Raw genomic sequence first — 24775 nt, 5'->3', positions numbered from 1 at the left:
ACTTTTTTGTGAATAAATCTTTGAGATAGCCTTCAACCTGTAATTTCTAGCCTACACATTTTAAATATATAAATATGTATATAAAATTAACCCCTGTTTTACAGTACATTCTTTCAACAGAGGAAATTCCTATATGTATATATTTAATGTCAGCATTTCGTTCTGTTTTTGACTGTAGTGAGTTAACATCTGCTGCTGTCATCTTTAAAACATGGAACATCTATGGAATATTTACAACTGTACATTGATTTCCATCATTGAAGCTACCCTCAGCAATACATGTTTTATTTTTGCATGTTTAAGTAATTAATCATGTAAAAGATAGTTAAAAATGTTTGTATTTTCCTCTGTTGAATGCAGTTACCCACATTTTGTAAGAGACACATTTCAGGTGTCACAAAAGAAAGTTCCCAGATGCAGGGCTGGATCCCTTACTGAGTAATTCTTCTAGTGAGCCAAGAATTTGAGGGAAATTGCATTTGGGAGTTCCGGAGAAAAATCTCTCACTGTGGAAAATGACAGCTGACTTACTTTGCCCGTGCTGAGGCAACAAACATATCAGCGGATCAAAGAGGCTGAGTGCAACTGATATTTCCTTCGCTTCATTCAACATTGTCAAAAATGCCGGGAGAAGAAGTTAAATAGGAGAAACAGACATTTCCCCCAGAGAAGAGAAGGGCCTCTCTTGTGTTTCTAACAACGAAAACACAATCAGACACGAATCAATATGCTGAGAAAACTTTGAAGGGTTTTAACCTTTGGCCCACTCACCTCATATTCCTGGGAGATTTTGAGGTTGTCGTTGGCTTTGAGCAGCTCCGTGTGTTCCGCCAGCTCGGAGATGGGGATGGGAGGATGATTCATCATACCTGCGTGCCAGAAGAATGGAGAGAACATTCCCGAGGAAGGAAAATTCATTAGTGCTGCAGACAGGACACGAGTTCACAACTAACAAAAGCACGCTGCACACCATTTATGCGTGAGAATTACTTGCTTACATAACAATGGAAGTTGGGTTTTAGTGGTGAGGAAGCTTGTGCCGAACATGGTGAATATTACACACAGCAGAATGTATTGACTGGTGATGTTAAAGGCACTTGATTGGACCAGGCCAGAGCTCAGAAGGTTTGCCAAGCATGGCCGACAAAGAAGCCAGCAAACACCCGCAGACCCAAACGTGTGAAGTCCGACCGTGATCATGATCCTGACTGACTGAGTTCACCAATGAGCCTGAGAAGTGCTGAATGTTGCCAGAGAAGAAAAAACCTGCTCACGAATCCTATATCCAGAGGTATGAATCATTTTAATAGCCTGGGAAAGAGTTAAAAATGACATAAGATAAAAAAAAAACTAAGGTTTTGATGGTGAAATCACAAGACAAGAAACAGGAGAGGCCTTTTTTAACTCTCTGGATCAATGGACTTCTTCTGTTGACAAAAAAAATCCCTTGTTCTTCTCACTGAAGATAATCAAAAGCTACATTTCCTTTTAGCACAGCGGCTATCAACGGAAAAGAGGAAAACTCAAGATCACTAGGAAAAAATAGAATTGAGTCTTAAAGGATGATGTTACTTTAAACTGGGGTATTTCTTGTTGTCCATCAATGAACACAATATATTAATATTATAATTATCTAAACTTTGGTCCTTTGAGCATCAATCCTACCAATTAAAAAAGTGAGATGAGAGGGAAGCTATCATCTTAGAATGTGGACCGACCAAAGATATGCCACAGGCTTGTTTCTGCATCTTCAGTCTATGATGCTCTCATTGTGCCATGTAGTTAGCAGAGCGACTAAATTTAGATTGTTGCCTAAAACAAAAACACGCTTATACTCGACCAGAGCCCTGACCTGGGCGACCATGTGATGGGGGGGTGGGAGAGGGGAGAGGGAGGTTTAGGAGTGTGAGTGATGCTGAGTGACAAAGTGAGCTGCTCCATTCCAGCCAGCAGGTGCAAAGCCCGCAAGCTGCTCTTTCTATCCTTTCCCCGGTTCCCTCACAGTCTAAGACAAACACCTCTTACCTTCCAAAATTAAAAATTAAAAATTGCAGCTGTACGTCCAATATGTTCTGCTCCAAAATCCTTCTGCCTTTTTATTCAAAAGGAATTCTCATAAAAAACTATATTTTCTGCCGGGTTAGAAAATTGTGAGATTTCCCTTTTTTTTCCCCAAGCTCCAATATCCACTCGATACTGTGTTGCCGCTGTTACAATATTATCGGCACTGCTGTGCACTTCAGTCGCTAATCCATTTAGGAGCATAATGCCGGGGCCATGTAATGGAATATGGAGCAGCCATAGATTGTGGCTCTGTCCCCTGCATGGGGCCTGGAAATACTTAATGCGTTCATAGTAAGGAGCCTGTTTTCCCCACGAGTGACAAGGTCAAATGTCAACACTGAAACCTCCTCACAAAATAAAGGTACTCAGACTTAATTGGCTGCGCAGATCGACATAATCGCATTAAGCGTCCTCAGAATTCCTCTTTTGATAAAGCTTAATACCCTCCCCACCATGTCACTGGGTCACTGATGTTGTGGTTGCTTTTGTTAACTTAAGAGGGGGGGGGGGGCCCAAGTCTCTGTGCTGACAGTCTTCATTAGTGATGGTAATTTATTTTACACTGAGGGAACAATGCGACGGCGTCAATTACATGAAGATCTATGAGGCGAGTGGAGACGACACTGGATGGCGTGACATTCTCCAGAAAATGAATGGACACACCACATTAGCCGACAACTTGACAAGAGTTGTGCACCAAACACCCATGAAACTTCTTAATGGATCGTTTGAATGATGTTTACTGAATTAACACTGTTCTACTTTTTTAGATCATTTTCCTTTTCAATTCAATCTCCTGATGAACCCAAATAAAAGCTTTCAAAGCAAAGAACACAAGTCCAATTATATTAATGCGTGTTTTATTCGTACTTAAGTTTCTCAGCGAGCTAACAACGCGTGCAGATTATGGTCGCACCAGTTAAGGACGAGAAGGAGTTATTAATCTCTTCCAAAAAATTCATCAAGACATGCGACGAGAAAACAAATAGGGAATATTGCAAACTTAATTTGGTAGCTCATTTTCTTGCCTTAAATTGAAAAAGAAGATATCTGAAGATTTGAGCAAAAATAAGTTACTGTGTATGCAAATGAGGGGCCCCTCACTTTCTCCTTGTGAGTACAAGAGCGGGCTGTTTGAAGGGAGATCAAAGTGTGTGTGTGTGTGTTTGTCTATGTGTATTTATGAGCGTGTGTGAAATACAGATGAACTCAAACTCTATCAGTTCCTCTTCAGTTTGTGTTTACTGCCTACAGTCTGCATGTTTAAGTATCTGTTACTGTTACAGAGATATTTGAGGTCAGAGTGTTTACATATACATCACAAAATCCCATGATGCACTGCCAGTGGAACAGGTTGAAGGCTACACAAACCAGCGTTGGGCAGATTGTTTTTTAAAACTTGTATGGAAACAATTTGAATACTTAAAACTATACAAAATATTAATGTAATTTGAACTCCGTCGCAGGTTGGCCTTTGCCTGCCTAACAAATTGCAAAAAGCTTTTAAGAAGCTCTAGATTAAACTCAACGTTTTGTGCATCTATTTCTCTCCCTGTGTACTTTTCATTTGTTGTGTTTCTCAAAATAAACAAGAGGATCGGCCCTGATTTGTTTTATTCCTTTCGCCGCTGCACGTCGCCGTGTTTATCCGTGAAAAGATTCCCTTTCAAAACCGGGCGTTGCCTCGACCCGCAGTCTGGCAAAGTCACTCAAGGACAAATTATTGCTAGAAAGAAATAACTGCAGAAATCACCCAGAGATTTCTCCTATCCGCGCACAGACTCTATAATTTTTTTTCCACCACAATCGACAGCCTGATCAATAAACACAGCAAAACAAACTAGCCTATAATTACACATGTCCAATCTCCCGATGTGCAGTCGATTTGTGCCTGAGAAATGATTCCTACGGATACGTCAAACAAGCGTCTCTTCAAAGAGCCTATTTATGATGTTTTATATTTCCATATAAAAGGGAAGAAGTCTGTCTGAGGATAAGCAAAGAATACGAAGAAGGGGGAGGAAAAAAAGGGGGACGAGGAAACCCAGAAAGTTGAGCTTTTTCTCTCGGATGATCCTTTTTGCAACGAGAGGGGAGAGGGGGGGGGGGGTAGGGGTGTAGGAGGTGATCAAATGTCGAGCCATTGTTTGCCACGGCTCTAATTAATTCTGCTCGTTATCTCGGAGCACAGGAAAGACCCCGTTAGATCAGAATGGAAATGGAGCAGTGGTGGTGAAGGAGGAGGAGAACGGAGTGAGGGGGAGAACAACAACAAGGAGGTGAGGATGGGGATGGGGGGGGGGCGGGGGTGGGATAACACAGACATGTTCCCCTGTAATAAAAAAAAAAGAAAAAAGGAAAGAAACACCTCTCAACCGTCTCTACATCAGCAGACGGGATCACACAGGTTATTTATGCGTGGGGGGATTAATGCGTAGCCAACAGCCCAAGTGAGAATCGTGACTGACATCCAATTAAGGAATTCATAAAAGAAATAGAAACCCACATTAAATTAATTAGAGCAGAAATTGTTGCTGCATCATGTGAAAAAAAACAAACAAATGCAAAATATGTATTTGAAAATGGAGGCAAGCTGTGCTCGGGAGAAACATAAAGAAAGCTGGTATGCAAACGCTTAAAGCATGGAGACTAACTTTCATAGTCAATATCTGCTTCACTCTGAGGACTGCTCAGACCAGAATCTGTAAAGAACAGCAAACATAAAGGCAAATGGTTTCAAAGGGCTGCAACAGAGAAGGCTCCTTCTATAAAAAAAAATGAAAACAAAAATGTGGAAAATCATAAAAGACCATGAAACTAGAGCTGGATAGAGCGCACACGTCCGTGAAGGCCAAACAATCCTACACACGTCTGTCTCGCTCCTACAATAGAAAAATAACAGGAAGAAGGAAGTGGTCTGATGATGCAATAACAAAATAAATGTCAGATTTTCTATACATTGTTTCCTGAAGAAAAATATCTTAAGATATAAAGGACAGGAATGAAAAGATCCTAAATCTTCCGCTTATTCCGGACCTGCACCAAGTTTGGGGCAAATCAGGTCTGGCTTTTTGCGTATTCTGCTGAAAAATAAACAAACAGACAAACAGATATGAGAGAAATCATGACCTCCTGCACAGAGGTTACAAAACAAATGATAAACTATATCATGTCATCATGAATGAACCCTGGACCTTCTCAGGGGGGCCTGGATTACAGATTTGAGGTGCACCGACATGCAACCAAATCCCAGTCGCTGTCATCATCTTCCTCGGAGCAGACTGGTTAGCCACGGGTGTCAGTGGCTCTCCCCCCCCCCCGCTACTGCTGGGTAACCCCTTCATATCACAGCCCATAGAGACCAGGATAATAAGCGGATTTGCTATCTCGGAGCTTTCATAAACAGAAGTTAGAAGGGTCCTTTCACAAGAGTAAAAGATGGGGAATGGCAAAACCAGCTTATGTTTCCCGGTGAAAACCAACTGTGAACGATTCCTTTGTCTGTGGCTCGGGGGGGTTGAGGCATTGCAAGTGAAAGGTGTGGAAAAGTGACCGCATTCTTGGCTGACAGCGGTGGAGACGGGGCTGATGGGAGTCAGAAGGTCTGAGGAGTGCGGCGATGGTTCAAAGTCTTATCTGCTCCAGAGGAGAAGTCCTCTGAGGCCTGGGCCAGCCGATGAGATGTCCGGGTAGACTCAGGTCTCCTTAGCTGCTCATGCAGAAAGGAGCCATCTGTGACAGCGTTAACTGGACATGTGGCTCAGAGACGCACTTTGATGGGAAGCTGGCGAGTCGCCCATCGAGCGAAAGGGAAAGGAGTCTGGGCCGAAAGCTGAGTTCTGATCAACAGGGGTCGCTCAGCGAAGAGAAAGGATCACATCACCCGAGGATGATCTGCAAAAAACGGATCATCTGGACCAGAATTAGACGTGAGAAATAGAAGGAAAAGGAAAAATGACTTCTTTTTTTGTGAAATAAACTTTCCACAAGAATCTGGTTCCAAAAAAAAGCAATAAAGCCAAACGGCAGGAAGGTCGTCAGTCTCAGGGGAGGCCAAACTAAACTGGATTCATATTTTTGAGGGTAAGCTGCTGAACTGAGTTACGTTGGGTTTACCTCCACTAACATTATCGCGAAAGGACGTCAGGCCATCGGCGGCAAATGAGTGAGGAGAGATGAAGACATCGAACCTCCCCCTCACCCTAATTGATTTGCGACAATGACTAATTAGAGCTAGCAGGGGGTGCTCTGATCCACTGTCTCCAAATGTCACTCATCCCAGCAGGTGGGAGGTACAGGCGTGTGTGATTATGTTTATGCGTAAGCGTGTGCCGTGGGTTCCGATAGACCCGTTTCTGAAGAGGAGGAGGACGAAGGCTATAGCTGGTGCTGCAGTCGCTCTAATCTGGGGGGGGGGGGGACAAGCAGGCTGCTGCTGATGCGATTGGCTGCTGTTCGCGTATTTTTGCCAGCGTGTGATGCTGAGAGAGAGAAAAAACCCATCTGATTTTCTTACATGCTCCGATGTGAGAGACGCTTCTTTTGACAGAACTGCGGGGGTGCGAAGTGCCATATAGTTGTGTCGGAGGGAGGAGATAAAGAGAAACAGAGATGGAGAGGGCGGGAATAAAATGCGAAAAGATCAGAGGTGCGTTGAAGAGTAAACCCAGTGAAACTCAGTTCACCTGTCTCAACAGTGACGATGTAGAAGATAGTATCGTGTAATGCTGGTAATCCTCCTGATAACTGAGATACTGGGACGAGCGGAGGAAAAAGAGAAACAGTAAGGAAAGGGTGAAAAGGGGATCAACGCTGAAAAAAAGAGAGGAAAGAGAGTCCCTGTAGTAAAGTGGTGGAGGGGGCTGATAGACAGTAGACATCCACTGAGTCGTGCTGCTTCATTACTTTGGCCCCATTTGCCAATTAAACCCCGGGCGCCAATGAAGATAATGACAAAACGAACCACTCCGTGCCCCAAGGAGTTATGGGATGTCACTGCGAGGCTGACACATGACACACACACACACTCCTTTTAACTGATCTGTCTGAAATCTGAGCACAATCTACAACACATGGGCCGTGCTTCACTCACGGGGGTTTCTAATCCAAAACATATCATTTGTTTTTCTTCTCCAGCACTAGGGGTCAGTGAGCACACATGGCCAATGTGGCATATACTCCGCTGGATCGGAGAGGCCTCGGTGAAGTGCACTGGGAGTATGCTCGTTTGAACAATGGTCGCCATTAGCTGATGGGGATGTTCACAAATGCTCACCGGGCCACTTAATTGGGCTAAAATTGTCCGTTCAAATTAAATTCCCCGGGTGCAGAGATAAGGGAATCGCACAGTTCCGTGGAACAACGGCCGGGCTGTCGAAACGCCCCGTCATGCTTAAAGACAAGTCTCCAACATGCATCTGTGAATGTTGTGTAAAATGGAGCACGAGATTGCAACAAGAAGTTCCATTATTTAAGGAAGCCAGGCGGACGATTGAGGGCACGTAGGGAAGCGCTGGAAGTCAGAGAGACAAATAGCCGGAATGGCCATTATAACATTGTCATTACAGAGCCACTGATAGGGCTCTGAATACCCAGCAAGATAAAGATGAGGACAGCAAATTGAACTTCCACATTTCGGCGCACAAGTGGGTTTGTGCATCTCCTTTTCATCCCCGTATCTCCCTTCGCTCATGCAAAAAAAAAAAGTCCTTCTTCTTTTCCCCCCACTCCGAGATACAGACTCGAGGCAGCATGCCTGAGCTCCCACAGAAGCTGGAGATAAATGCTCCATTTTGAAATCGGAGCTCTTTTGATGGAGCTGGGACTGGCTGTGGATGACAGATGGATGGCTGAAAGACAACTCGGCAAGGAGGCAGAAAGGTGGGAGGCAGAGAAGGGAAAAGAAAGAACGGTGCAAACAGAAGCGATGGAGACGGAGTGCTTATTCCTCCGCTGGAGAATTTAAACCGTTTCTGCAGTTTGCTTGGGTGGCTGAGAGCAATGTCATTTAAACCGGGCAACAGGTCTGCTGTCAAATAAAATGCTGGAGGAGAGAATATCATCTGAAGCATCTGCATTAAAAGACGAGGCTCCTAATACGAGGTAACAGGGGGAAAATGTTGATTCTGTGAAAAGTATCCCATGATGCTCAGCTTGAGGTAACTATGGGGACAACAATCTCATTATCTTAACTCTCCTTCCTGGCAGAGGAAAGACATGCGACTTAAAAATGCGTCTTTTTCTTTGCAAACCATGGCATGTAAATGAACCCAAATATGGAAAAAGAAAATTCAAATCAAATCAGGTTAAAGACGACTATCTGTGGATGCCAGCGTAGCCCTAAATCACAGGAAGCTGGAAACCAGAAAGGCAGCTGTCTGATAATGGGCCTGAAAAGGAGGCAGGAGGAAGATGTCAGACAAGCTTTAGGTGGAGGAGCCTTAGAGAATGAGTGTGGGATCAAATGTGCTCTGTTGTTAACACCGGGCTTTAGCTCGGATGAACACCAGAAGGAAAGTAAGACAAAAGTGGAAGCAGGTAAAAAACTAAAGGAGAACTTCAAAACAGGATTTGTTCCCAACATAAAAAGACTGAATCCGTCGACAGGCTCCATTTTCTGACTATTTGTTATCGATGGAATTATCTGTTATTGATAAATCTCTAATTATTACATGAAGACATGACAAACATATAATGGCTTGGAGGTAGTAATGAAGGCACATAATGTCAGACAGACTTATATGGGAGCATTTCATGAACAGAGTTTATGCTGCAAAACAAATTTACACGGCATGATTTGTGAATAGCTAATTTCTATATAAGCTCTGTGCATGTGTGAGCCAATGTTACAAACTGTTGCCAATAAAAGTGTAATTTAAAACACAGAATTGCACGTGTACGTCTATCTTTGAGTAAAAAAGTAATAGTTTTCAAAGTAAATGAATAATTCGGTGTCAAGAACGAAGGATTTCAGCAGTTATGTCTTCACTTGACCAAATAATAACATTTTGGATTAGAGCGGCTGCTAATCAACTTGTTTTTTCTTCTGCCAAATTTAGAAATTGTTTTCCATTTCAGTAGCTTTCAATAAAGCAGTGATTTTGAGCTTCCAGCAAAACGGCTGAAATTGCATTAGGCCTGTTAAAGCCCCAGTTAAGCCTTGTGTGTGTTGTCTGTGTATTTCACCAATAAAACCTTCTGAATAGCCTGATAGCCGATGAAATACACCTTTTTTAAAAGACGCCCTCTTCTATTCAACAATCAAAACGATGTTATTTAAATGAAATGTATATTGTAACACAAACGTACTAGTGTTTTATTATCATAACACTTGTAAACAATTTCCTTGAAGCAAAGTTGAGTCTGTCCTACACACCTAAAGATACATAAACAAACTTCCCTGTTCACATCTGTCACACAGTGAAAAGCCAATATTGAACAATGTGGCCAAACCTACTGCATATACAGCTAATCAGCAACTTATATACGGGTTCTATTCTATAATGAGTTGTTTGTGTTCCTCTGTGTATGTCCTGCGTGTTGCTGCTGTACCTGGAGTTTGGAAATTGATGCGTCTCATCTCCACAGGGTCTGTGGGGTGGTGGGGGGTAATGTCTGCGTTGTTCAGCAGACACTTTGTGCGCGGCTCCGACTCTTTTCTCTTGCGACTGCAGAGTGAGACAAACGCAGAGTAGAAAGAGGAGAAAGACGCACACACACACACAAAAAACAACAGAATAATTATTTTTGTGAGCACTCGGCTCGACAAAACAATCCTAAGACATTTCCTGAGGAAGTCCACAGCTGACAGGTAACTCAGTGGCTTGAAAACGCTCCAGTGAAACTAAGCATCGAGCATCGAAGAGCTGAGAAGTTCACAAAACTCTCCTTCACCCCCTTTGCTAATTAAAGGCATCGGTTTCGCCGTGGCAGGCTATTATGTTTACCCCTGTAAAATGCAATAAAGTACGGCTATGCCTTACCTGTCAGGTTTGCTGTTTCCAGAGAAAGCAATAGGAGTCGAATAAATATAAAAAAAAGATGGTGAAAACACACAAGGAGAGAAGGAGAGGGGGGGGTGGAAGCAAGAAGAGAGATAAATCAATAGAGAGCAGTATACATTCACAGGGGTCGCTGCTGGGCTCGCAGAACGCCAGATAAGGCTCATCAGCATTTGGAGGGGATGAGTGTGTGCATGCATTAAAATGTGTATCAGAGGAGTGGGAGAACAAGTGCATGTTCAATGAGATGTGCAGGTGAGCGCACTCGTGAGCCTGTATCAATGTGTGTGTGTGTGTGTGTGTGTGTGTGTGTGTGTGTGTGTGTGTGTGTGTGTGTGTGTGTGTGTGTCTGCGATTATGTGTGTGCACAAAAGCCAGATAGAGACGGGGAAGGGGAATGTCAGGGCCAAGGGCAGACCCAGGAAACACTGTTCACCAGGGTGAGATGGAGCGGGGGAGACGGGAGAGTGAGGTGGAGAGAAAGAGAAGAGAGAAAAAAGAGAGAGATCCAAGGAGAGATGTTACTCTCCCTAACCACCAAGGCGGAGGCAAGGCAAGGTCAGACAGTCAGGGATCATCTGACAGTAGCAAGCTGCACTTGTGTTGCTCACACCAGCCCTGCCACCCCACCCCAGCCCCCCCCCCTCTCTAAGACAATGCAGGGATGTTCCCCCGACATGAGGGGAAACCTCTTACACCAGCGTTCAGCTGGGACCTGCAGTCGCTGAGGCTAAAGAACTACAACTCACTCTAAGTGTATGTTCCAATGTCCCAGGACACGGAGGAATATTAAATTTATTTTGACTTCTAACAGAAAGACAGCTGCCTCCCGTAAGGCTGCTGAACCATAAAAGTTGAATGTCCACGACTAGAAATTATGGTAACACACCCCGACAATCTTTAAACTCATAATGGTGACAATGATAAGTAAGGTAAGTTGGAATAAATCCCTCACAGAGTATTATTCCCTAAATTATGATATGTAGGTTTAAAACATATCCGTGAGCTCTCTTGATCAAAGGTTTTCCGAGCTACTGAGCAGCATCTCAAAGAATCTCCTCCTCTCTTCTCTCTCCAACCCCCTCACTTTCCACAACAATCTTTTTTAACACAAGAAGAAAAAAGCTCTTTTTTAGTTACATGCAAAAGGGTTGGTGGGTCTTTGAATATCATGCTGCTACTAATACAAAATAAGCTCATCTCTTGACATGCTCCCTCACATGCAATTATTTCAGTTTGTTACATTCCAAAACCATTGGTTCAACATCGAATGGCGGAAAACATATTCGCTGTGTTGGTGAGTTTCTCTATAATTATATTGTTGGTTTGAGCTTGGCACAAACTAACAATGCAAAGATAAAGGAATTAATTCCCCTTTTAGGGTGAAAAGTTTACACGTTCCCAGTATAAAACATTTAAACTGGTTGCTCGGTAGAAAATACAGAAACTTTGGGCAATATTTTATTCGTCATTTGAGGTTGAACAATGTTATTTTTGTACGGTATAGTCTAAACGTACGTCAAACTGCATTCACCACAACAACTACAATCCGCAAGCAACTCACTTTTTGTAAAGGAGAATGGCGATGACGATGCAGATGATGAAGACCACTGCCAGCACTGGGCCCACCACCCATATGAGTCCATCACCAGTCTCTACTGGCAGGGGGTCCCCCACCACCTGAGGGGTCATCACTGTGTCCGTGTACGGGCTGGTGGCAAACATTTTCTGAGGAGAAAGATCAGGCACAAGTGAAACAACGTCCAGGAGACAGAATGGTTTCTGCACCAGTACCTTGGAGCGTCTCCACTAACCAGCATAAACTGAGAATTGGTTTGAATAGTATATATTTAATATATTAAAAAGGAATGAATTGGGTTAGCCTCAGATGAACAAAACCGCAGTGAACCGTGATTACATTAACGGAGCTGAATTATTAAACCCACTCCGACAAAAATAAATTGACCAAAAGGAAGCTAACTGAACTGTGCTGCACCGGTAACTCACCCCAGCGGTGGCGTTGAGTTCAGCCAGCAGGAAGAAGACGTACTCCTGGCCCGGCTCGAGAGGCTTGTTCTCACAGCTGCTGTGCCGGTGGTCCGATCCCACCGTGAAGCTGGAGGGCAGCTGCCTGAAGCACGCCGTGATGAAGGGCTTCCTCTGGTCCTGCTGCGCCAGCTGACGGCGGGAGCGACGCTTGTGGGTCACCTCCCGCAACAGCTGATTGAGGCAAAAGGGCATTTGTTTACTTTGGCTGTTCCGTTTCGTGTCTCCGAATAAAATAATTGGTCATTTAGAAGGACTCAAGAACGACTAGTTGAACAACAAGAGAACAAGAACATTGGATTATGTTCCAACTTGCTAGCGCTGGCTTGCTACACCTGCCACACACAAACTGCAAAAAACTAATACAGTGAAGCAGCTTTCTGTAATTGTGCACCAAATATTAAAAACTTTGGAACTCCCACTACATATGAGAAATGCACCCTCTGTTGACACCTTTCTGAAACTGCTCAAATGTATATTTATGATCTTGTTTAGACTTTTCTTGAATTAAACATTGCTTTAACGATTTATTAAAACATTTAATTGTTTTACTATATTACTCTCTTATGAGTGGATATCATTATGAACTCACTTTGTTTTGTAATAGCTGCCTATTTTTGAGACAAATATGTGCGAAGTCTGTTATTAGAGTAAATTCTCAACCATATACTACTTGTTCCTGTATAAAGAAACATGTTTAATTTGCCATGTACCATGCCTAAGAAAAGTTTAATAAAAACTTAAGTTAAAAAAATATATATATTTATTACTGTCTTGTGATGTTCTGTCTTTAACCTGCTGTTGTAACAGTTTTCTGAAAAGTACTTCATACTGTATTTCATGCCATGAAAACAGTTGTAAAAATAAAGATTATTATTTAAGTATTGATGACATTTTTGTTGCTGTCAAACGCTTTTTTACAATGTCCAGAAGTAAAGCTCTTCAATAGAAAAGACTTGTATATGGTATGGCACACAAAACGATTTGAGCACCGATACCCCCGATGATATATGATTGATATATGATGAGATGTGGATCTAAATTAAAAGGACTTGAACACTTTCACTAAACTGAGATCAGTGCAAACAAAGTTTAGGTGAAGCTTCACATTGGAAAAGCTGCCAACTGTCGGACATAGATCCATGTAGCCAGGCCCGCACCCCCCAAACGCCCGACCCCTCCATTCATTTCAAACTGCAGACAGCGCTAAGCAGAGTGAACGTGTGTTATCCTAAATCCAATAGGGATGGTTGCTGTTGATGTGATGCTCAAGGTGACCCTGAGCTATGGGTAGAGTGGGAGAGGACTGTGTAATTCTCTCTGCTGCATGCTTAGGGGGATAAATTAGCATAGCTGAGATGTACTTACAACCGTGTTGTTAACACGGTATGTATACATCAATTTGCCTGGCACATGCAACTGCTGCTAACTCACACATGTGTCTCTGGATTCCCTTATTTAAAAACACACATTTAAACCAGCAGAGAGAAAGAAAGAGGACAAGCTGAAGTGGTGCTCAAGTTTTGAATGTAACTCCACTGATTACATATATACTGTATATATATAGTATAATATATGGCATGTTTCTTTCAGTTTGAATGAATACTCCCACACAGGCAATCATTTCTGCTGGGTTAGATTAACCCCCCCACCATTCACTGATCCTACATAGATCCTACCTCTTCCATGTCCATTTCATCAGGGTTCTTCAGGTTTTTGACAGCTCCTATCGTCCTCTTAAGAGGCACCACCACTACATAGAAGATCCTGGAAACATAGCAGCATAATACATTACAAAGAAATAGCAAATATTTCCTTCAGTTTATATTGCATGGCAGTTCATATTACTGATTCATATTAATAACACTTACCAAAGAGTTGACAGGACATTTTAATTACAATCCATTACTCGCAAGAGCTCGACGGATGATCAGATTGTCTCAGAAAAGACCTTACCCCCCATTTCAACTCATCTCAGACATCTTAAGATCTTAATCCATATCACATCAGATCCCAAGCATCTCGACACTTAAACCTAAAGACTCAATCCCACAAGAAACCTTTCAGCACGCTATACTCACTTGATATCCTGGGTATCGACCGGTGGGAAGGACATAGTGAGTAGGTTCTCAGGATCCGCGTAGATGTCCATCTTGGGCTTCTTGACCAGAATGAGTGGCGCGGTCCTGGCCACCACGCGGTGCCTCGGCCCACCGTCCATGCTTTCTTGGCAGGTCACCCTGAACTCATATGTGGTGTTGTGCCTTAGTCCAGTGACGAGAACCCTCATCAGCCTGGCATCCACGTCCATCTTCTGACGGTTGTATTCAATCTAGTTCAACAGATGATGAAGAAGCAGTTGATTCCATAACTTGTAAGAGGGAGAGTTCGATGTGTGATTATTCTGATCAGTCTAATGGTTGAATATACACAACTGGGATGGTCAAATGTGTGTTTTTCTGATGAGTGGATATGTTGGAAGTTATGGTGGATTTACTCACCGTGCATTTGTATGGAGACCTGCTTTCAGAAAACTTCCACGCCAGAACCACTGCGGTCTTGGTGGCCCATTTGACTGTGAAATTCTTGGGGACATCTGTTAAGTTGACAAATGCGAGAAAGAGAGAGAAAAAAAGAGAAAGAAAGACAGTGTATGTTCAGTGAGTGAAACATTTAGAGACACAAAGGAAAGAAAAACCTTTAAAAAGAACAGTTGGAGTTTCTCTGGAACGTTCCTCTTGGTTGGAGAGTGAGTGTAAAGGTGAGCTGTGATTGGCTGTGAGAAGGGCAACGCCATTGGTTAGGACAGACAGCACGTAAGACTCATGGAGGACAAACCACTGGCTAGCTCTCGTCGGTAGTGCCAACCCGTCTCACCCGCGCCATTGAACCCATGACCATTATGAAGATTAACAACTGATCCACATTGTCTCAATGACAACTGTTCCTTCACCTCCATTGAGTCCGAGTTGGCACTGCCAACGAGCTGCCAAGTGAGCGTAGAGACAGACCCAAAACACAGCATGCCAACAGTCTGGGGGATGCCATGCCACAAGCTGTCCCCTCAAGGGACAGAGGAAGGGGAAGGAGGAATCAGGAGAGGGAGGATTATCTCAAAACATACCCAAAATGAAGAAATAAAATAAAAAACCAAAAACTTTATCCGCTTCCTGACATCTAAGAATAGTCCAAACATACTCTTGGAGTGACTGGTTTCACTGAGGTCCTACCTTGTTTGAAAACTGGGGATGTGAGATGGCATTAGCTGCGTGAGTATGCTTGGCAGAGGGCTGCAGGGATGACTGACAGGAGTGTCTGATCAAACAGCACTTACCTTGAGATTCTAGGCTGCTTTCCTCTCTCTCAAAATGACTGACTTTAACTTACTGACTTGGGTTTTACCTTAATTTGGTTAGTGAGGTGAGTATCCCGCGGCAAACAATTTCAAAATCATTTAGTTTTTTCTCTTTCTTGAGGAAAAGTGGAGGTGGTTGAAGGAGGGGGTGTGGGCAGTTTTCATTTTGTGCTGCTGAAGATTGGTTTCAGCTTATTTCCAACCCCCTGCCAACAGGGCCGGAAAAAAAATAGACAAACCCTACCTGCTGGATCAAAGGCCACCGTCCGATACTGGGTAGGAGGGCTGTAGGGCCCTGGACCTACACTGGTGTGTGCACGAATTTTCACATCGTACGCTGAGTTCGGTTTGAGGCTGTTGAGCACGTAGTTGGACAGGTTGGGGGCCAAGTTCAGCTCCTGCGGTGCTCCTTTGGCAGCAGTCTCTTTATAGGCCAACGTATACTCTGTGATTACCCCATTCCTCTCTGCCAGCACTGGTGGGGACCAGGACAGCTGCACTGAGCAGCATGTCACATTGGAGCCCTCATTAATTTGAGGGTATCCGCCTGGCGAATTCTCAGGCATACCGAGTTCCACAACAGCCTCTTCCCCAAAGCCCCCCCTGCTCTTGGCAGAGATTTTAAAGAGATAAGTGGCACCCCGGTGAATGTTGCCCACAGGGTACTGTCGTTCCTGGGGAGCAAATTCCAGAGTGGCCAAGGGAGAGACATCTTTGCGGCCAAACTGGAGCCGGTAACCCTGCAGATCCATGCCATTGGTCAGATCTGGAGGGTCCCAGCGAACAACGGCTGATGTCTCTGATTCCTGAGCCACAGACAGAAAGGGTGCACCAGGCACTGTGTAGATAGAGAAAGAAGAAAACAAAGTCATTCCTTTTTTCTTAACATCATTAGTTTGACTTCAAAACCATCAAATACAATTTTACAATTTCTATTCCTTCTAATATTACCAGGGATAAATAGCTCAGATATTTCACAAGTACATTTCTGACTATAGACAGTTTCATTGTTCTTCAGGTAAAACATTACAAATATTGAAGCAGGGACACTGTTGTCTCTCCAGCCTGCAGTATACTGCAAAAACATTAATGTGGAAAATGGACACTGCATCACAACAGTCAGATTTGATTATATTGCACAGAAATAATTATATCGCGGTAATGATTGACATACTGAGCCATAATTAGGGTTGGGTTTGGAATAGTTTTAACTCCAGCCATCCATCAGGTTACACCCTAATGAAATGAGTCAGGCCTTGCTGTATGGATATGTGGAAGATCCTCAGGGCCTCTAAACTCTTGAGTGATCGCTGTACCCATTACCATTTCATGATAAATGTAAGCTCCAGCCAAAATCATTTATGGTCTGCGAAGAATCCCTAAAACTTTCAGCAGACAACAATTCCTCTTTCAGCTGCGAGAGTCATCTCTTGTAAAATGGATGATCGACTCTTGGGGTCTGGACACCATTCTTCAGAGCGGCCCAGTTTTGCTGCGCTTATGGATGACACACGTCTCATCTTAACCCCCTCCTCCCTTTAAGGCCCCATCAGTTTGATAGAGGCGGCAGCAGTTATGGGAGACCTTCACTTCTCAAGTTGCCTTCAAAGCTTTGTGAGCAATGAGTGTGGCTGATTCACACTTGAGCCCCACACTCTCTGTAAATAGCTTCTGTCTTCAGTGACTCATCTGCGTCACTACACTCTCACTGGTAGGAGAGAGTTCCCTGTTAAATAAAAGTGAGGTTACTAAACACGCCGTGAATGATGTACTCAATCCCACATAATGATGTCGTCTCGCTTGAACTATTGGCTACCCTGCCGCCCCCCCGATTAGTTTAGTCTTTTTGTCGTTTTGTCCTCATCTGTAAACTTTCAGAAGATGTGCACATATACAGGTTCATGTAGAGTGTGGAGATAAGGCTCCATCCGTCTCCATATGCAGATCACTTTCAGTGTATGTCTCTATATGAGGTTGACAGACCGATGGTAAGACAACTGACTATCTCTGTGCACTACGTTTCGGATACTTGCCAACTGGGTCGACAAACTGGGTCGGCATCAAATTGGTCGGCCCTGGCGGTAAGAGCTTTCTCAGCATAAATTTAAAACGCTGTATAAGCTCAATGCAAATCACCTAATCTAGTTTACTGCGTAACTCTATCATCACCATCTCAAGCGGCCACAGTCATGGATACATCTGCCTCCATCACTCTACATCCAAAGTTTTTTGAACTGTTGTCTCTTATGTACATCTTCGTGTGTGTATCTCTGTGTATAATGTATAATATGGATGGATGTGTGTGTGCTCATGTTTGTGAATGTATGGTCCTGGTTTTGCGGTCGGCTCCAGCTCCTTGATCACTATTCCAGCAGCACACAGAGCTGTTCGGCTCGCTGCCCAGTTTGGACTTAAAGTAATTTGGAGAAGCTAACATTAGTCTGAAGCAACAGCACGTCCTCTCAGTGGAATAGTATCATTGTGCATGTGTGTATCTGGGTACAGGTTCCTACATATAGGACACACTCTTGTACCGTGATGCAGGTCTTAATGAGCACAAACACACACACACAGACACACACACAGACACAGACACACACACACACACACACACACACACAAAGCAATCTCCTCCCTCTGCTCCTATTATTCATTTCCGTTTGCTAATGGCTCTTTCTGAGGACTGTAGCCAGATGAAGACGGGGGTGGCTGGGTAGATGGCGGTAGATCAGCTGAGCCATTGCCGGTAATGGAAAGGGGGGAACAGGAGGTGTGTCGGACAGGATGAAAGCTCCTGATACTCCACGGCTACTTACTACAGCCCAGTTTCTGTCATGTAAAAGTCGACTCTGCCGTTGGTGTTCTCTGCTAATCAAGGAAAAAGAACCAGAGCTAATGATCCTGTGACGACTCTGAGTGTTTGTGGGTGTATTTTCCATTTTTAATGTTGGTGATACCTTTGGAACCTCAGCAGGCTACAGAGTGGTTCAACCTCTGCAGCCCTGAAACACATGTACATTTAAAACAGTGGCCTGGTGCTCACTGGGGAGAGGGATCATGACTACTGAGCCAGCAGAGTGGTGGTAGGTCTCAGGTTCATGTGTATGTGTGTGTGTGGGGGGGTGAGACACAAGTGAATGAGGGATGATGAAGGTGAATGGAGACAAAGAGCAATCTCCCACAGAGAGGGACCAGCCGGGGTATAAGGAGGCAGAAATGTAAGTGTGTGTGTGTGTGTACATGAATGATTGTTGGGTTCTCGGACACCTTGATTGTCCCTGTCCTGCTCTTCTCAGTGTTCATTTCTCTCCCTCTCCCTTACTCCTTCCCCGTCTCTCCACTTCTTTCTCTGTGCACGGCCCCCACCCCCCCCGCCCTCCGTCGCATCCCTCCCTCCCTCCCTCTACGTCCATTTCAGGGTCGATCATGGTTCAATCCCTCCTTGTGGGCCGACCAGCACGCTTCCCATCACGGGACAGTATTAACAGCCTCCTGTTGACACTAAGCCCGATAAAAGGGGCCGATCAAGATACATTCTTATTTCCTCCCTCTCTTGCATGCCACACGTTTGTACACACACCATTGTGCATACAAATAATCATATTATCTCTATCTTGTCTGCTAGACACAAGGTGCATATAAATATATATATGTATGTTCCCATCTGAATATATTTTCTTCACCCTGGGTGTAAGGTTCCTCGCTTTGCATGTCTCGACAACAGAAAAAAAGCTCCCACTGATTAACCTGTAGCCGTAGTGTGCCTGTGAAGGCTTAACATTTCTAAGGACAAGATGGTGAGAGGTACTTTCTAACCATCAACGCCTCGACAAAATACATCACCTTCACATCTTCATTTCCCTCCGCTTTCAATTTAGTCTGCTTACTGTAGGAGTCTATGTGGCGGGCGGGGGGGTTAACGGAGGAGAGTAATTGGATGGGTAGGAAATGTCACAGAGTCAAATCTGACAAACAAATTTCACATGTCCCTCTTTGGAAAGGCAAGAGCTATTAAGGAAGCCAGAGAGAGAGAGAGGGAGAGAGAGGGCCATTACGTTGATGTTTTCTTGCCCGATCAAAATAATGATCAGGAAGTTACTAAACATGCAGTGTGGGGATTGGGGCTGATGTTTCACGTCAGTTGTCTGCAGTCAGCATCAAAATAAGTACTCGCACCATTTTCAACACAACTTATCATCCTTTTACGGGATGCAGCAATCCCAGTGAAGTGCTGTGAGATGGGGTGATGGGATTCTGTACGCTGACGTGATGCTACAACGGCCTGGGCCCCACTAATGTCTTTTGAGCCTTGCATCATTACCTGGTATGACAAAATGATACACACACAGCAACTTCTTAATTATTCACTGCCATAACACGGAATTATCAACGTTGTCTCCATTACCTTTAATGATTTCTGGGATTTGAAGGGGACTATTGGGCCTTCACAGAGGGGCCACTCTAGTTGTATGATTTTACTGCTCTCTGCTAAGATGGCCAGTTATCCCAAACTAATCTGACCTCCCACCACCTCATGGGGGACCTCTCTCTGACTCCTAAAGTCGTCATCTTCAGTTTTTTCTGAAAAGTCTTAAAGATTCTTCCCTTGTACTGAGGCTCAGATCACAGAGGTGGTAGTAGCCACTTGCAAAAGCTTCCTAAAGAATGAAATGTCTTTGTAACATGCTGCTTTATTTTGTATTGATTTTTCTTTGGGTGACTGGTTAGTTCTACTTTGAAAACTTTCTTACGACAGAGCTCCGGAAATATCTTTCACCTGAACAAGAGTAGAAGATAAAAAGGATGCTCATTGATTGCTGCTTCTTAAACCTTGTGAAAAAAACTTAGTAACGGGATGGCAGTTTCAGACATAAACATTTTAATCTTTTGTCAATAAAGTCTGCTATAGATGCTCTCAAATACTTCCTCTCTCATTGGTCGTGTTTGTTCCTCAAAGGAAGAGTTTGGAAAGTATGAAGCGTAATGAGACACTTTTCAAAGCTGGCATCCATTCAGAAAAATAATTATCAGCTGTAGAATAAATGTTTCTTGGTCACTGACTTACAAATAATTGTGCAATTCTACTGAGATAGATTATTTTGACTTATGAGAGGCTTGATGGATCATCTGCAGTATGAAAAAAACATGACAATAGCTGTGAATGGACTTAACAATGGCACAGAAAACATATTCTGTTTGTTATCATGCTTTGTGCTTTAAGGCCTTTGTGTTTCCTAAGAAGAACTAGACTGTGACGTCATTCCTTTTTGAGGCCAGTTGCTTTCGTTTGCATGCTTGTCTGTGAAAAGAAAGAACTCTTACAAGTGCATACATGTGACATGTGTCTGAATATTTCATTTATTTGCATCACACTACAAATATAAACCACTTGAAAGGGTGGATATTGTGGAGGAAATTTAAACCTCAGTTTGTATGGTGAGGCACATGGGTCATGGTTCAATATATATGTCTGGGTAGAAAATGTGGAATATAATGAGATTTGTTTGTAGTTGTATTTCATTAAATACAATACAACATTTTTTTTAAAAGTGAGTCGAAAATAGAGCTTGTTGACTGGTACACTAATGTGAGGTATTTGCAATCATATAATCTTACTTTGAAAGAATAATTTGATGATTTTGTTGACATTAGATCTTGTTGTACTTTCTACAGCTTAAAAATGCAAGTCCAGTATAATTAGAGACATTTCGTTCAAAAGATTTGGCTTGTTCCATGGCATTTCAGACATCCCATAACCAGAGGGAACCCTGCTGTTCACCAGGCCATGCTGACATTCCACAGAACAAGGATAACCACTTCACCTCTGAAAAATGATGCTGAGGGTGGCTCCCCCCCCCCACCACCTCCTCTAACCCCCTCTCTATTTATCTTGGCCCCCATGGCGCAAAACCATTTCTTTACACCTAAATAATAAAAGAGGAGAAGCTCTCCGTCTGAGGAACGGACCGAGGGCACTTGACTGGCATATCAGCCGGCCTGCCATGACAGGAGGGTACAGAGTGACAGCAGTCACTCAGGCTCCTTTGGCTGAGTCACGCTCCCTGACACCTGTCCCACTCACACCTGTCAGTGGGTGTGGGAATGATGAGGAACCACCCCCACAGCAAGATGCCCTTTAGCCACAGGTTGGAAAAATTAACCACTGCCTCTATCTCCTCTTGAACAAAAGGAGAAAACAAAATGAAATACATAGAAAAGATTAGTTGTTATGCTGACCTGCCCCTTTGGTCACCACCAGTTTGGGTTTGCTCCGGGCTCCATCACCTTTGGTGGTGTATGCTGCCACCGTGATGGAGTAAGTGGTCTCTGGCTTGAGTCCTCCAATGACCATATCCTATGGGACACGGGGGAAGAGACGGAAAAAGGAAAATGTCAAAATGTGTGTTGAATTTTTGATGATATGACCCCACTTTACGCAGCTGGAGCTGCTTTGTACAGAATGCTAATCTGAGTTAAGCGTCTCCTGGTTCCCTTAGTCATTTTCACTAGGCATGCATTAAATGTAGCATTTCCCCCTGTGTAGTGGGAGACCATTACATTAGGTCAGTCCTCAGAGTTGTCTTGGTGGAAGAGGGACATTATAAATGTAAATGGGAAGGTGCCCTCCCCTCCTCTTATTCCTGTAGCAATATTCCAATCAACATCTTAACTTTGTGATTAATGTATGCTGAATACATCCGAGCTATTTGCTGGCAGTTTCTAACCTCAGCCATTACGTTTCCTTGAGTCCTCTTCAAAGAGAGGCTTCCGATCAATTCTAATGAATCTTTCAAAGGAGCCGGTTTGCACGGACGCAGAATGAGGTTTTTAACAGGCTGGTTGGCAGAGTGATGGGGAGAGGTCAATAAAGGTAAATGAGGTATAAGTACTGTGTTGCACTTGAGATGGTATTCACGTAATACAGATGGGCTGAGGTTTTCAATCCGGGTTCAAAGTAAGGGCACGATCTGCGGTTGTAAGTGATCATCGGGTATGTGATGGAGATTTTACAGAAAATTACAAAGATCATACATCAATGCTACTAAGGTTTCTGCTCAGTATTTTCAGTAAAAGACACAAACGGCATAAGAACTCAAGGCATAACACTAAATCTAAGGCACCACATAGAAAAATAAAATAAAAGACATGGTTTGAAAATCACACGAAGAAAAAAAGAAAGAAACCACGACACAGCACCAGATCACAAGACAAAACACACTGTATCAACACACAGCATGGCACGAGTAGAATTAGCATTCCAGGCACAGTGGGCAGTGGATATTGCATCAGCCTCCATTTTGCAGAAGCTGGATGGCAATGAAAGTTTGTCCTTCTTTCCTCAGTGGCTTATAGAAATAGTACACACTGGTCAGACAGCTGAGGTGAGACCTCTGAGTCTTTACTCTCCAAACTTATCGAATGAAAGACCGGGGGGGCCGTGTAACCCGTGAATCCAACCAGGTTGATGCAATACCCGCTGTTGACACCCTCAGCTAAACAAAGCACTCAGGCGAAACTTCGTACTCACATAATCAGCTGTATCGTCCGTTTCCCACTAACACCCCCCCGCCAAAGAGGAGAGTGCAGGAGAGAAAGCAATTTTTTTTTAGGGAAAGAGAAAGAGAAAAAAGAAAAAGGGGAGAAGAAGAAATAGGATTGTGAGAGAGAGAGAGGCATCAGAGGCTTGGGAGCAGAGGGGCTGGTATCAGAAATAGGTCGCTGCTTTTGTGAGGTCAGGAGAAAGAGATGCTGTTTGAAGCCGAAAGTTATGAGGAGCAGTTGAAACAAGGTTGAGGGTTGTATAGATCTGCCTGTGTGGCCCTGGAGATTACCAAGCTTGTTGCTGTGCAGCTAACGATTGGTTACCTCAGCGTTTAATCATTGATAGCTTAGCAGTTAGGATATTCAGATGCAAGGTTTCAAAAAAAGGCAGCTAAAATGGTATTTTGGGGAGATCTGGCTGGATGAATCTGCTTGGATCTCGTGATTTAGAACCTAAAATAACTTATGATCTTATAATTTGAGTTATCAAAGCTCTACTTTTGGATTTGTGGGTCACCAAAATTATAAATGTGATGCTTGTGGCATTTGGTTTGAATTGGTCCTTGATTCACTTGTAAACAATAGATTTAGATTCTTTCCCCTCCAGAAAATGTAGCAATGCAAACAGCTATTCTTTTTCAGTGTCTTTTTACCCTACATCACTTCAAGGCTATAATATAATGATTGCCACTGGGCACAACAATCCCAATTTGGCAGAATTCCTTCAAAACTGCGTTGCCATTACAGAGCTCAATTACAATTCGAGCTGTCAGTGGAGGCTGATTTCTAGGGTGAAATGTTTTCATGCCAATTTTGTTCTTGTGAGCCCCAGGCACAGAAATACTATAATCAGCATTTTCTTTGAGTCTTTGCATTTGATACAAGCACTCAATCAGAAATTCCATAGCGGATGTTGCCATAAAGCAGGGGTCTACACATTCCTAATGAAAGCCAAACAGGCAGGAAAGGGAAGAACAGGATGAGTGAAGGTTTGATTACAGTTCTTGTTGTGGGCTGAGGGGAAAAGAAATTACAGCGATATGAAATGAAATCCAAGACGGAAGCGAGCCCCATTTGCCTCTCGTGCTATTCAATATTTGCACGGCCGCAACAGGCAAGGATGAAGGCCACGATTTACAATCTATGTCGGTGAAATTCTAATAATCACATCGCTTTAACTGTGTTGATTTATTTCTGCTCATTGATGAAAAATAGATTCAAAGGCAGACACGACTATTTTAGCAATTTCCTGTGAGCGGAAATTTCCTTGACGCACGGTATTTCTGATGGATCCAGTTTTCACTGAGGAAGCTGTGAGATGTTCATACCTGGGCGTCGGCCAGCATGACGTCCTTGATGAGGGGGAGGCCCCTTGACTCGCCATTTTCCACTCGCACGTAGTGAACCTGGTAACCACGGATCTGACCGTGCTGCTTGCCTGGCGTCATGGAGCGCCACATCACCTTAAGTGCGGTGGAGTTCAGGACCTCCACCTCCACACGCCTTGGAGGAGCCCCCGGAACTATGGATAGCAAGGTGAAGAAGTTATTATGAATTGCGGAAAAATGTGTTGCTTGGATTTACAAGTTTAACAGAGAGTACATCGTTAATGTTTTGTTTCACGAGGCGCAAAATACATGACACATAAAACGGTGTCATGGCAGCATGTTATGGGAGGTCTTGCTTCCAGGCTTTTATTGTGAGAAGGATGCACCATTAATAAAACTCTTAATAATAATCCCTCAAATTGCTCTCCCTTGGTTCCACA

General features: G+C 43.6%; 1 protein-coding gene across 1 annotated transcript in view; it reads right to left on the bottom strand.

Moving 5' to 3' along the window:
• ptprsa (protein tyrosine phosphatase receptor type Sa) overlaps positions 1–24775 on the bottom strand; it is a 112014-nt gene that overhangs the window by 26309 nt on the left and 60930 nt on the right. The window contains exons 16-28 of the mRNA XM_061077654.1: positions 24336–24529; positions 22994–23020; positions 21703–21820; positions 15710–16303; positions 14612–14706; positions 14192–14442; positions 13790–13877; positions 12072–12284; positions 11629–11792; positions 10047–10058; positions 9616–9731; positions 4719–4766; positions 772–869 (exon numbers count right to left, since the gene is read on the bottom strand). Coding sequence (XP_060933637.1) covers positions 772–869; positions 4719–4766; positions 9616–9731; positions 10047–10058; positions 11629–11792; positions 12072–12284; positions 13790–13877; positions 14192–14442; positions 14612–14706; positions 15710–16303; positions 21703–21820; positions 22994–23020; positions 24336–24529 — 2018 coding nt within the window. The remainder of the gene's footprint in view (positions 1–771; positions 870–4718; positions 4767–9615; positions 9732–10046; positions 10059–11628; positions 11793–12071; positions 12285–13789; positions 13878–14191; positions 14443–14611; positions 14707–15709; positions 16304–21702; positions 21821–22993; positions 23021–24335; positions 24530–24775) is intronic.

Source organism: Limanda limanda, chromosome 9 (genome assembly GCF_963576545.1).
Source record: "Limanda limanda chromosome 9, fLimLim1.1, whole genome shotgun sequence".
In the NCBI taxonomy this organism is placed as follows: domain Eukaryota; kingdom Metazoa; phylum Chordata; class Actinopteri; order Pleuronectiformes; family Pleuronectidae; genus Limanda; species Limanda limanda.
This window is presented reverse-complemented; position numbering and strand designations above follow the sequence as displayed.